We start from the raw sequence: 14,026 nt of genomic DNA, 5'->3' as shown, positions 1-14,026 counted from the left end.
AAAAAAAAATTGTCAACATCTATCTGAGAATTCTGTCGTAACAGCCTTAAATGAATGTTCAGGCAACATAGGAACCAGATCACCTAACAGGACAAGGACAGGTTGCTGGGGCATCACTGAGTTCTATAAAATGGCTTGTGTGACCTATTTTTTGCCTGCTTGCTAAAAAACATTTGTGTAATAAATGCTCATCTATGAAGTCGAATTTGGCCTGAGACTTGCTTTTATTATTACCTAATAATGCAGTTATGGAAGAATCATTAACCTTCACTCACCTCTGATTTCTTTGGTGGCTTCTGGTTTCTATGAAAAAGAATGTAAGGTGATGCACTAGTCAAGATTAAATTGGCTCAGATGAGTTTCCAGCTCAAGGCTGTGTCTGTCTGACATGCGCTGCCTGAAAGCCTCGCATCCCTGCTGTAAAAGATCCATCAACCTTCCTCCTTCCATCCTTCACAGTTGTTGTGTCTGCATCCCCCTCTAGGGCATGACTCTCTTGAAAGCTGGAAAAATGTCTGGCTCATTCCCCTGCATCCCTAAGGTCTGGCCCATCTCAGAGGTCCAAGATGTATCTATACAAAGGAAAGAACAGAGCAATATCTGAACATGCATTGATGGGAGCTTGCTAACTCCAAACTAGAGTTGGTTAAAAAGCATGAACTCAGCAGTCACCTGGACTGAGAAGCAGGTCAGAGGTCAGCTGGAACCTGCACGATTCCCATTTATGTTGGTGGCTCCTCTGGCTCGTGTCCCTTCTGGAGGTGGGGGCTGGGGGGGAGGAAGTACAGCTGCGCCAAGTACCCTCCAGGAGCTGGATGGACACTGTCTCCTTAATTCACCTCGTAGCCCTAAAAGGCAGGAAATATCATTCCTGTTTTGCACATGAGAACATTCGGGTAAAGACACAGATGAGACAGGCGACTTGCTTTAGGTCCAGGTGAGTTGCTTTAGGTCCAAGTGATGACAGAGCCAAGGAAATTTTTTTTTCAGTAATAGGTGAGCCTATGAACATGTGCATAATTGACCTTCTCTATGACATCGCTCTAAGAGGGTGACGGCCAAGTCACCTGTCTCAAGGTAACATTTTCTAGCTTCGTGTGATGCTAGTGATCATGGGAGGTAGGACCCAGTGACTCTGGATGGTGAGGATCCAAATGAAGCTTCTGGCTTCCTGTCCTTGCCTGCCTTCATAAGGGTGTCTGTGATGATATTCAACAAATTCCTGCCCACCAAACAGAAAGTAAGCAAGAGAGTGGGTTTGGATGATGCTGGAAAGAAGATGGATTTTAATTTTGTTCCTTTTACCTTTTATTCCCCTTCGTGTATCATTTCCATGCAGAAATTGCAAATTAATGGTCACATCGAACTATCTGTCAATGTATTACTGCTCTTGCAGTCTCAAATTATGTTGGCAATAATGTTTCCAGCTGCCTAGGACTCCATTGCAATTTAATTTGAAAGGAACTCAAATTGCATCTCCAAATGGATAAAAAATTAATTTTACATACAAGCTATCCACCTCCACATTTTCGGCCCCATGCCCCAAATTATCTCAATTTAGGCTCAACTTTGAACAGTACATATGTTACAGCCAACTCCACACACAGAGATGAATACATAGAAAAATCGTGAATTGGAAATCTGCTTTGCTGCTTCTGTCTTTAATAAGATATTCTGCCTTGATTAAGGTCATTAGGAGATTCTAAAGCTATTGCCTTTGGCAGCAGGGATGGAGGCTGGGCCCACATAAAACAAAAGAGGCTGGAAAGCTACCCGAACCACCTTAGCAATTGGCCGATCCATACTTTCACTGATTGCCTTGCCCCCGCAGGATGGCAGGGCCCTGGTTCTGGTCTTTGGTCCTCCCCTACTTCCTGTATTCACTCATTCTTTATTTATTAGTCAGCTATATATTCCAGTTATAAAAATGAAGAGATCTAGGGACTGACAGGTTAGCCGAGGAGGTAAGCATGAACCAAACATGCAAAGACTTAACCTGCAAACTGATAAAGGTTATGGAAGTGTTCAAGAAAACAGGTGATGGAAGCATTCATCCTGCCTGGGAAAGTGACAAAGGAAGGGTGATATGGGACCTGGGCCTTGAATATATTGAATAGGGATTTGCTAGTGGCGACCCCAGCCGAGGGAAGCATGGAGGTGTTAAAGGAGTCAGGATGCAAACTCTGCTTTAGGAATCTAGGGTTCAAAGTGTGAGCAGTGGAAAGTGAGGGAGGGAATTTGGAGGTGAGAGGGTAGAAGTTGCAGATTGAGCTCAGGTATTAGTATCATATTCAGATGACACTTGAGGAAGACGCGGTACTTCGGTAAGATCTCCCATGGAATGGGGAGCAATGATCAGAAGTGAGGAGACCCGCCCTGCTGTCCAGAGGTAGCTGCAGAATAAAGAAGCTTCTGGGAGTTTCCGCTGTGGCTCAGTGGGTTAAGAACCCAACTAGTATCCATGAGGATGTGGGTTTGATCCCTGGCCTTGCTTCAGTGGGTTCAGGATCTGGCATTGCCACAAGCTACAGTATAGGTTGCAGATGCAGCTTGGAGCCGGCATTGCTGTGGCTGTGGTGTAGGCCGGCAGCTGTAGCTCTGATTAGACCCCTAGCCCGGAAACTTCCATTTGCCATGGGTGTGGCCCTAAAAAGACCAAAATTAATTTTAAAAAAGAGCAGCTTCTGAAGATATGAGCTAGTCAATCACACACACACAGACACACACACACATACCGCTGTCCCTAATATATCTAAGAACACAGATGGTTCTGGCACAGGAATACACAGAGGCCTGTGGCCTTGTTTCTGCTCCTTTCACCTGACTCCATCCCTCCGCATAATGGTCTGCTCCTCCAAACAGCCATCCTTTGGCTACCCCTTGGGCCTAGGGGTACATACATGGAATGTGGTCTGGTCTTAGAAGGCCACACCCAGGGAATGGGTTCACCCAAGCCCTGGAAGTGAGTTTGATGCCACTGGGATAGGGGATTCTGGGGTGTCATGTGTCTGGAGCCTGGTCCAGAATGGGGAGCGCCGGGACTAGGTGGATATATTGGCCCATTGACTCCTGCTCTGGAAGGGCACAGTCTGCACAGGGTGTGCTTCCCAACACACAGGGCTCAGGACAGGGCTCCCATTGCTAAGTCTAAAAGCAGAGAGACAGCGTGCCCAGAGCCAAGCCACTTGGATTTGCCTTCAGAGGAAGACTTTCCAGCTTCCCAAACAAGCCACACGCTCTACCCACCGTTTCTATTTCAGTGACTTGTAAGCTGTTACTCAAGAAAAGTCGTGTGGACAGAGCCTTATCTGGAGGCGGAAACCATCGGCCCTAGCCTTGGACATATTTACACAGGGGCTGTAAATTTAACAAACCAGGCTCCACAGCACACACAAGGCTTTCTCAGCAGTTTCTAACTTGTTTGTACCAACCAGAATGTAAACCTAAGATGCTTCCTCCTGTCGGCAATGACCAGAGCAGAAGCTGGGTTGGGCATCTGAAGTTTGGGGGGTGGGGGTGTCAGATTTCAAGCATGAATGCCTCCATCATGGAGTTTCAAAACTCGTTTCCATTGTGGAGGATGTCAGGACATTGTCTAGCTTGAATGGCACAATAGACGCGTTCACTTCAAAGACTGGATGATGCGCTGGAGGGGATAGAACTGGGACTGTGGAGTCAGGGAGGCCGAGCTTAGTTCTCAAGAGCAGGTCACTATCTGCTGATCTCATCCACTGGCCCCTCGACGAATGCAGCGCCATGTGCGGGGATTGCTGGCAGATGACACGTGATCCCTTGCAGCCTGGGAGGAATGATGGATAAATGAACAAGCAGTTCCTAGAAAGCGTGACAAAAGCTGAGTGCAAAAGGCCGTGGGAGTCCAGACCCGGAACCTTGACTGTGTGGTCTCAGGAACATCATGTCCCTTCACTGGCCTCGTTTCCCCATGCCTGGCAGGTGTTTTCTGCATGCAACTGCCCAGCCCATAGTTACTGCTTAAGAAATAGCCACAGTCTTGCCGTTTCTTGAATGGGAGTTCTTAAACTAACAAAACGCTTTCACCCACTTTATAGATGACAAAACTGAGGCCAGAAAAGTCCAGGAACGTATATAGAGGAGCAAGACTAGTGAGAGGCCAGTTCAATGTGACAGGTTTTTGAAAATTGCTCTCGCACACTAGAATCAAACTCTTTGAGAGCAGAGGTGCTCTGCTTGTAGCCCAAGGGTCCATCTAACTCAAAGGGCACCAGAGGTTTTCTTGTCTTATGCGTGGAAGCTGAGATTTCCTTGATCCTCTTCATTCCATAGCCTGAGAACCGCACCCCCCCATCATTTCTCAAGGTGTCTGGAACACACATGGACATATTTTCCAAGTGCCTTTTGCCTCTGGTCCCTTCGTATGTGTGTGGCAGCTTATTTGGCTGGAGTGAGGCATTCAGCTCTCAGAATCCATGGGCCATCCAATTACGGCCGATCATTTGGTGGTATTATAGGGACCTTGTGGAAGATCTAGGAATCACGTGAGAATGGTTCCATTGGACTCCACCCAAACATTCCAGCATCTTATTCATCTCCGTGCTCTCCTGTTCAATCCCAGTGGCCTGTGCATTCATTTTTCTCTTCCTCTGACATCTCAGCACCAGTGATCCCAGGGCCCTGGGAGCGTGGCCTCTACTCCAGACAAGTTTCTTAAGGAACTTCTCAAAGAAAGACCATTCTCTCTAAGAGGGATGCCCGCTGTTAGGCAGAAGCAATTTTCTCTCTCTTCCAGTTGATTTTATACTCATTAATAGCCCTCTGAGATTAGTGCAATAATTTCTACTTTCTAGACGAGGAGATGGAAGCTCAGAGATGAAATGTCCTTGCCCACGGTCACACAGCCCTTGAGCGCCGGAGTGTGGCTCCAGCTGTGCTCAGCCGGGCTCTGCTGCTCCCTGTGGCCTGTCTGATGACAGTCACACCTGCTTCAGGGGGAGCAGGTGACTTTTCCTGTGCCCTGACCTTCCCGCTAGGGAAGGGAGCCTCTTGGCTCTGTGGCAGGCTAGCAGTATCCCTTGCCTTCTTGGAAAGGGTGCCCCTTGGAGTTCCCTGGTGGCCTAGCTGTTAAGGATTTGGCATTGAAACTTCTGTGGCTTAGGTTCAATCCCTGGCCGCAGAAACTTCCATATGTGGCCAAAAAAAGAAGAAAAGAAAAGAAAAAGAAAAAGTGTCCCCATCTGCCTTTGCCTTGAAGAGCAGCAGAAAAGTGTGCATGTACACATGTTCACAGGTGACCTGTGCAGGGAATGCTCTAGTGGCTGGAGGCCCAGGGTGGGAAGATAGGCCAGTAGGCAGCTTAGCACTAAATGTGATTTAGTTCCCATGTCACCCTCTCCAGCGAACCCCAGGCTTCTGAGGGTCGAGCCACTTCTGAGGTTACAATTCTCAGCTTTCTTCCAACGTTCTCCCCAGGTCTCCCTAGCTTCCTGATGGCCCTGACATGCCTCATGTTTCTGTCCCTTGCTTCGTCCCAGTCCCTCCCAGGCTCACAGCGCAAAGAAAACACAGAGGCGCTGTGTCCTCAGAGACTTCAGCTCTCAGCTGTGCCACTCACTCTGGCTTGGACCAATCATCTCACAGAAGTTTGGCTTCCTCTAAGACAGGGCTAAGTGATGCCTTCCTTGGGGGCGTGGTGAGATTTACAAAATAGATCATGCATTCAACTGGTACTTAGCCAGGCCTTCCTTTGCACTTGGCCTTCCTTCTCCTAAGCTGGCCATGCCTAAACCTTATAGGACAAGCTTTACATATGGTTTTTTTTTTTTTTTAATTCTGTTTGTTACAATCTCCCCCCCCCCATGGAAAAATCTGTTTAATTTGTGTCTATAAGTAGAATATTCATGAATAAAATAAACATACGCAGTGTTGTATATGGGGGTCTAGGACCAAAATCAGTAGGGAGGGATGGCGTGGGGGACAGCACTAGGGTGAGAAGGCGTGATCAGATCTGTTTTTATTTTTTAATGTTTTAAACTTTAAGTAATTAATTAATTTTTTGGTCTTATTCGGGCCACACCCATGGCATATGGAAGGTCCTGGGCTAGGAGTTGAATCAGAGCCACAGCAATGCCAGATCCAGGCTGCATCTGCAACCTACACCACAGCTCATGACAATGCCAGATCCATGGATACTAGTTGGGTTCATTAACACCAGGTCACAATAGGAACTCCTATTTTTTCATTTTTTAAATTTTTTTCTTTTCTTTTTAATTGAAGTATAGTTGATTTGCAATGCTGTTAGTTTCTGGTATACAGCAAAGTGATTCAGTTATAGGTAGATAGATAGATAGATAAAGAGATTTTTTTTTCATATTCTTTCCCCTGATGGTTTATCACAGGATATTGAGTATAGGTCCCTGTGCTCGACAGTAGGACCTTGTTGTTTATCCACGCTACATATAACAGTTTGTATCTGCTCATCCCAAGTTCTCAATTCATCCCTCCCCAAATCTGCCATCCCCCGCCCCCCTGGCAAACTGCAAGTCTTTCTCTATATCTGTGAGTCTGATTCTGTTTCATAGATAAAGTCATTGTGTCATATTTTAGATTTCACATGCAAATGATATCATATGATATTTGTTTTTCTCTGTATGACTGACTTCACTAAGTATGATAATCTCTAGTTTCACCTATGTGGCTGCAAGTGGCATCACTTTGTTCTTTTTATGGCTGAGTAATATTCCATGGTATATATGTACCACATCTTCTTTATCCATTCCTCCATTGATGGACATTTAGGTTGTTTCCATGTCTATAAATAGTGCTGCTGTGAACATAGGGATGCATGTATCTTTTTGAACTAGAGTTTTGTCCAGATATTTATGTGCCCCAGAATGGGATTCCTGGGTTAGATCTGTTTTCAGAATGATGTCCGTGGAAGAGCCTGTTTGGACAGAAGTGGAGAGGAGAGAAGGAAAAGTTGAAAGCTGTTGTGGAAGGCTAGGAAAGTATGAGTTGTATCAGCAAACAAAGGAAGGGAAATTCCAAGGCATTGTCATCCAGTCACAGTGGCCACCTGGACAGACCAGTTGCTGCGTGTTGAGGATGCAGCTTGATCTGCAGCCTGTGCACTTGGGTGAGGTGAACTGAAGAGAGGGGGCTCTTTCTTGAAGGGAGAGGATGTGGCCAGACTCAGTGTCAAGAAGCAGCTCAGAACTCCAGCATCCTTCTCAATTAATATCTCCCCAAAGTGCTGTGTGTGCTGTTGGTGGTACCCAAGATGCTTTTTGGTGGTACCTGACGAACCTTGACCTCTTTAGTGATTTCATATTTTTTTTAATAGTTGACATTTATGTATGGCAAGTGATTCGAGTTTTCTCTGTTTATAATCTTACAAGTCTTGGCTCACATGCTGCTTCCTCCAGGAAGCTTTCCCTGAATGCCCCAAGCCAATATTTTCTTTCAATACCTATATTTTAGTAAGAAAGAGTTTGATTTACAGAAAAATGTTTACTAAATTGTACTCTAGATGGAAAACTTGAGAAGGCAGTGGCTGAGGGATTGGGATGGGTTTGAAGTGCATCCTGTTCTCCCCTGGGCGGAAGACCCACCCCACCTTCCTGACCATCCCCTCAGAACCGTGTGTCTTGCATGTGTGTCTTGCAGACCCAGTGCATGGCCCACAGAACGTGGAGATTGTGGACATCCGAGCGCGGCAGCTGACCTTGCAGTGGGAGCCCTTCGGCTACGCGGTGACCCGCTGCCATAGCTACAACCTCACGGTGCAGTACCAGTACGTGTTCAACCAGCAGCAGTACGAGGCTGAGGAGCTGATTCAGACCTCCTCCCACTACACCCTGCGGGGCCTGCGCCCCTTCATGACCATCCGGCTGCGGCTGCTGCTGTCCAACCCTGAGGGCCAGATGGAGAGCGAGGAGCTGGTGGTGCAGACAGAGGAGGACGGTGAGTGATGGTGTGGGCGTGCTCCCCTGGAAATGGGGATGTTGGACCTGCTCAGGGGGTCACGCCACATGGTTATGAGGTTTTATTTTTCCTGCATCTTTCATCTCCCCATTAGTATATGTGCCCCTTTGCTTTGCTTTGCTTTGCTTTGCTTGCTTGCTTGCTTGCTTGCTTGCTTGCTTGCTTTCTTTCTTTCTTTCTTTCTTCCTTCCTTCCTTCCTTCTTTCCTTCCTTCCTTTCTTCCTTTCCTTCTTTCTTTGTTTTCTGGCTGTGCCCACAGCATGTGGAAGTTCCCAGACCAGGAACTGAACCCATACCACAGCAGAGGCCCAAGCCACAGCAGTGACAGTACAGGATCCTTAACCCTCTAGACTACTTGGGAACTCCACATGTGCCTCTTTGCTAAGCTCTTCAATAGAGCACAATGTAGGCTGTGCAGTGCGCAACTCCAGGGGGCGCTGACCCCCTAGACAATGGCAACTCTGTCATAGACACACACATTTGACCTTTCTATATCTCCATCCCCTTTCTCACTTCATACCACCCTCTATGCAGATGCTGAACCACACTGAAGCCTCCCAAATGAGAAGATGTGTATTGATCATATTGTTTAAAGCCTGTTGAGTTTGCGAGTCAGTCAACTGTGGAGTGTGTGTAAGAGTCAGGATCAGAAAATACACATAAAGAGCTTAGCATACACCTTGAGGGCACCCAGAACTGAACATTCACCTGGATGTCCTGCAGGCATCTTGAAAAGTATCCAGAAATGAACCTTCTCCTCTTCTATGCTGACGCCTCTCCCTGTGTTCGTCCCGTCCATGAACTGCATCTACTAGGTCAAGGTAAAGACCTGAAGTCAGCCGGGGGTCTCCATTTCTCCCCCCACACCCACCTCCACACCCACAGGTTCTGACAAGTTTGCTTCCTGCAGTTTATCTGCTAACATGCCTCTTAACTTAAGACTCCAGGAATAGAGAGCCGCATAACAGGCCTCTTAACTTAAGACTCCAGGAATAGAGAGCCGCATAACAGGCCTCTTAACTCAAGACTTCAGGAATAGAGAGCCACATGTACATCCTAGAACTCATCACTTTTCCCACCCCTGTGTCCTTGGCCATGTCACCTGTTTCTCCCCCTTGGAATGACTCTCCCTCAACATTTGTGGGACAGACTCTATTTATAATCTTTCAAGTCTCGGCTCACATGCTGCTTCCTCCAGGAAGCTTTCCCTGAGTGTCCCAAGCCAATTTGGGTGTTCCATCTCAGGCTCCTGCTGCATTTTGTGTGTAACTCCCCCACAGCAGTTATCTTATTTCCAGGAAGATGGAACTTGCTGGTCCTAGGACTTAATCTAAGAAAACATTTTGCTGTGGCCGTATTTCAGATTTCCCTCCAGCCAGCCTGCTTCTGGCCTTTGTGAAGTGTCTTTAGTTAGTTCCCTGGATGGGTGTCCAAGTGATTGATTTGGTTGGAATCAGACTCTGAGATGTGATTTGATGTGCAAATGATTGCTTAAGGAAAAAATTCCCAGGGGAGACTGGGAAGGGAGTGGGGGCGGGACAGGGAAGAGGAGGAAGCCCAGGTACAAGTTCAGCCAGATCCAGCAAAGGGAGGCTGTGACATGGGCCTGTAAGAAAACTCTCTAGGGCAGGCTCTGCCTCCCACTTGTTGCAAATCCAGAAAGGGTGCTGCCTGCCGATGATTAGGTCCAGAATGGGAAGGTGGGATTGACAATTAAATTCTTGGGAACTTTTAGCTCTTTGCACATGCAGACAAGAAGTCAAAGAGATGGAGTTTCTGAGTGGTATAGTGGGTTAAGGAACCAGAGTTGTCTGTCACCGCTGTGGTTTGGGTCGCTGCTGTGGCACAGATTTAGCCTCTGTCCCAAGAACCTCTGTATGTCACAGACATGGCCAAAAACAAAACCAAAAAACCAAAGAAGTCAAAGGGCACAAAAATAACATAAAGTGATGAGAAGGGATCTGGGCAGAGCTCTGTCATTGTCACTGCATGAGGCAAATTCTCCCCCTTGACTCAAAGCAGAGCCTGAGTCTAGGTAGTAGCAATCCTGTCTAGATAGTGGCCTCATATCTTATAAGCAAGTCCAAGGACCCCTGAGTGAGTCCAAGGACCCCCCATCCTCAGCTGCGGAGTCACATAAGGAGACAGAGGAAAGAGCCCCAGACTCTCCTCACCTTGCCTCTCAATTGTCACATCCCCCTGGACATGCCCCCAGTTCTCCCATCCTAGTATTGGAAGTTTTATCAAACCTGCCTTTGTGACAAACTTTTCCTGGGCCCCTTTAAATTCTTCATTGCCGCCATTCTACTTGCAGCCATAGCAGACTGCGCTTCTAGTAGCAGTAGCAGTGAGGACTCCACCTCTGTCACCTCTGCCCCCCCCCATTGTCCTGCATTGCAAGGAACCTCAGTCTTCTGTGGGCACAGCGCCACCCCCACCACCGTCCCTGCCACCCATTGCCTTCTCCAGAAGATCTGAGCACCCTACTTCCCATGAGGCTATTCCAATCAAGGACCAGGCATCTCATTTAGGCATCACTCTGCAGCCCAGGAGAGTGGCACTGATTTGGCTTCTGATGAAGCTGCCAGAACTTTCCTGAGATCTGGCTCCATTGTTTCAAAATGCACAGAACCTTCCTCCAGCAGGTAGAATAATGCACTGTTTGGGAAGCCAGACTCTGGACCAAATATGCCTTAGGCAAATTGTTTGACCTCTCAGTGCCTCGGTTTCTCATCTCTAAAATGGGGATAATAATAGTGCCAACCTTCTAGGTTATTGTGCTCCTGAAAAAGCATGGTATATAAAAATTGGAGTAATATCCACCAGGTTGTAAGTTTCCATTAAATGTAGCTACTGCGTTTACACTAAATCCCCCCCCCCAATTTTTTTTTCTTGACAAAGAATCTTCTAGTAGGATCAATGCAGAAAGCACCCAGCCATCTCTTTCAAGCTATAGACATTCATGCTCACTGGTTGCAGAAAATGTGACATAGACTTTCAAGGAGTGGCAATGTGGTCAGTGAAGCAGAGTTGGGGCAAGAAGGGAGATTTAGTGACAGGTGTTCCTTGGACACCTGGTTGTTAGACAGGGAGGAACCATTCTTGAGACCCAGCATGAAAATTCAGGGCGCAGGAGGCGAAAGGAGAGTTTGACTCAGGAACAGCTCAGGGTGCTTTTTTATCAGGATGCTCTGCCCACCTTGGGCTGTTTCTGACAGTTACCTCCATGTACAACAGCAAATCCCAAGTCCCATCTTTAAGGCATGCCTCACCTTCTCTCTTTCTCCTTCTCATCACCAAGAGAAATTAAAAAAAAAAAAAAAAAGGACAAAGTCTTTATCAAAACAAATTGAGAGGAGCTCCCACTGTAGTGCAATGGGATTGGCAGCATCTTGGGAGCACTGGGACTCGGGTTCCATCCCCGGCCTGGCACAGTCCGTTAAGGATCTGCATTGCCGCAGCTGTGGCTTGGGTCTCAACTGTGGCTCAGAATCAGATCTCAGACCTGATTCCTGGCCCGGGAGCTTCATATGCCAAGAGGCAGCCAATGGTGAAAAAAGGGGGGGGGAGTTCCCCAATAGCCTAGTGGTTAAGGACCCAGCATTGTCACTGCTGTGGTGCAGGTTCTCTCTCTGGCCTGGGAACTTTCACATGCCACAGGTGTGGCCAAACAAAACAAAACAAACATAAAAACCCCCAAAACCCAAATTGAGAACAGCAATGCTTTGAAATTAAATAATCAAACACCATTAATAAAACATCTATGTCTGCTTCACCAAAATGTGTGGATACCCTCATATTAAAAATGCCAGCATTTGAGACACCAGGTCTCTGTCTTGCAGCTCTCCTGAGGCTCCACCTCAGGAACCACCAGGCTGTGGGAAGGTCTCAGAAGAGCACAGCCTCCTCTGCATGCTGGGATTAGGTCCCATTTCTCCTAAAGAGGGCAGGGGCACCATCTCTGTTTGCTGGGAACTCATTCACTTCAAGGTCCAGCTGGAGATGGAGCTTGGCTCTAGTCCATTAACTGAAACCCCCCCTCGGGGAGTCAAGAAGCGGCCTTGCGGATTGAGCTGGCTGGATCCATGCTGCTTTTATTTCTGTTACAAAATTTTCTTCTGGGGAATGTGCAGAATTTGTAATTTTATCACCCCAGTGCTTTTGAGGGCCTTCAAAGGATTCCACCAGTGGTGCGAGAAGCTCATGGCCACTGAGCCTCATGGCTTCATCTGCAAAACAGTTCTTCATAGGAGACTAAACAGGGTCCTTGATTGTCCCCCTTTTATCACAAATGTTCTGGACCCAACCATCCCTTACTTACTGAGTGGTTGCTCTCCACCTTCAACCAGACCACAGCCAAGATTGTGGAATGGAATCTGTGAGGTCTTGAAAGAAGAAAACCAAGTCGATTGTGGTCTCATTTTGGCTACCATTTATCCTACCTCTGCTGTGCTAGGGCCTGATAGCATGTTCTATTCAATGACTCATACCCAAATTTTACTTTGAAATGTTTAAAGCCATAGAAAAGTTGAAAGAATAGTCCAGAGAAGAGCTATAAACCCTTCACTGGATTTACCATTTGAGAACACCTTGCTCTCAATTTTTTTCTTATACATGTATGACATGGATATGTATGATTTATTTGATACGGAAATATCATAAACATACATACGATGTTTTCAATTCTTTCTGAGTCAGTGGCAGAAATCATGACACCTGACCTCTAGGCTCTTTAACATACATGATATGACCTAAGGATAAGGACATTCTCTTCCACACCCACCGGACCGTAGAACATCTACAAAATTTAGCATTAATTTTAAAGTAGCCGAATAGACAGTCCGCATTCACATCTCCAGTAATGCCAAACCTGATTGCATGTGACAAACCAGAATATGAGACACATTTGGCAAAAGTGCTATGTAGGTCACTGATGTATATGTCTTACTGAATCACGTTAAGAGGTACATAATGTTAGGAATATCTTCTACTGGTGATGCTGCATTTGGTCCTTTAGATAACATAGGGACCATCCAGTCCCTCCACAGCAAATATGGTACTTTCTCTTTGTAAACTAGCTAACCTGTGCTGTGATGCTTTGAGGTCCTTGAGTATCCTATTCCCCAAGACTCTCTCTCTCTTTCTCTCTTTTTTAATGGCTGCACCTGCAGCATATGGAAGTTCTTGGGCTAGCAGCTGAGGCCTACAACAGTGCCGGATCCTTAACCCACTGAACGAGGCCAGGGCTTGAACCCACATCCTCTCAGAGACAACGTCAAGTCCTTAACCTGCTGAACTTCAACAGGAACTCCTTCCCAAGAACGAAGGCTTTTAGTTCTCCTTGATCAATTATTACACTGATATTTACAAAAGGGTGCTGTATAAATCTAGCATTCCCCCTCCATGTATTAATTAGCATTCTTTGTTACAAAAGAGCTTTTCTCTCTTCACCCTCCTCCCCATTTTTAGTATCCTGTTGACTCATGCATCATTTTTTGACTCAATGTATTTAAATCCATTGCTATGATTATTCTTTTTCATGCTCGAACTGCCTCCTATACGGCTTGTGGGAGCCCCTTCAGGATGGCTCCCAGGTCCTTATGGCATGGTCTCATTAGTCTTCCTTGCTCCTAGCACAACAGGGTATTCCAGACTGTTGTTGTCATGTCTCTTCCCCAGACCTGAAGTCAACCGCTTATCTAGGGATTCCTGGTTGTTTTCAGTGGGAAGTGGGGTTTGGGCACTAAGAGTGCTCATTGAGGTGTTACTGCCTCTAGGCTCCTCAAGCAGGTAGGGCTGGGGAATATAGTTGACCTGTTTTAAGACAAAAGCCCACACTAATTCAAACCCAACACCCCAGGATTCCCCTGCACTTGTCCTCAATCCATATATACCCCTTCCACAGTGAGAACTCCAGTTCCCAACATCGACGTATTTTCTTTTTTGTTTCATTTCCTCCATGCTACAATACACACAAAGTAATTGCAGAATTATAATACCAATCCCCCTAACAAACAAGTAAGCTATTAAATTAGGTTAAAGATTTTCTTTTCAGTTTTTCTCTCCT

General features: G+C 46.5%; 1 protein-coding gene across 13 annotated transcripts in view; it reads left to right on the top strand.

Moving 5' to 3' along the window:
- PTPRT (protein tyrosine phosphatase, receptor type T) overlaps positions 1-14,026 on the top strand; it is a 1,163,284-nt gene that overhangs the window by 737,376 nt on the left and 411,882 nt on the right. For all 13 annotated transcript variants that reach the window (XM_021078123.1, XM_021078122.1, XM_021078115.1 and 10 more), the window contains exon 8: positions 7,642-7,938. In XM_021078123.1, coding sequence (XP_020933782.1) covers positions 7,642-7,938 — 297 coding nt within the window. The remainder of the gene's footprint in view (positions 1-7,641; positions 7,939-14,026) is intronic.

This window comes from Sus scrofa, chromosome 17 (genome assembly GCF_000003025.6).
Source record: "Sus scrofa isolate TJ Tabasco breed Duroc chromosome 17, Sscrofa11.1, whole genome shotgun sequence".
NCBI classification, from domain to species: Eukaryota; Metazoa; Chordata; class Mammalia; order Artiodactyla; family Suidae; genus Sus; species Sus scrofa.
This window is presented reverse-complemented; position numbering and strand designations above follow the sequence as displayed.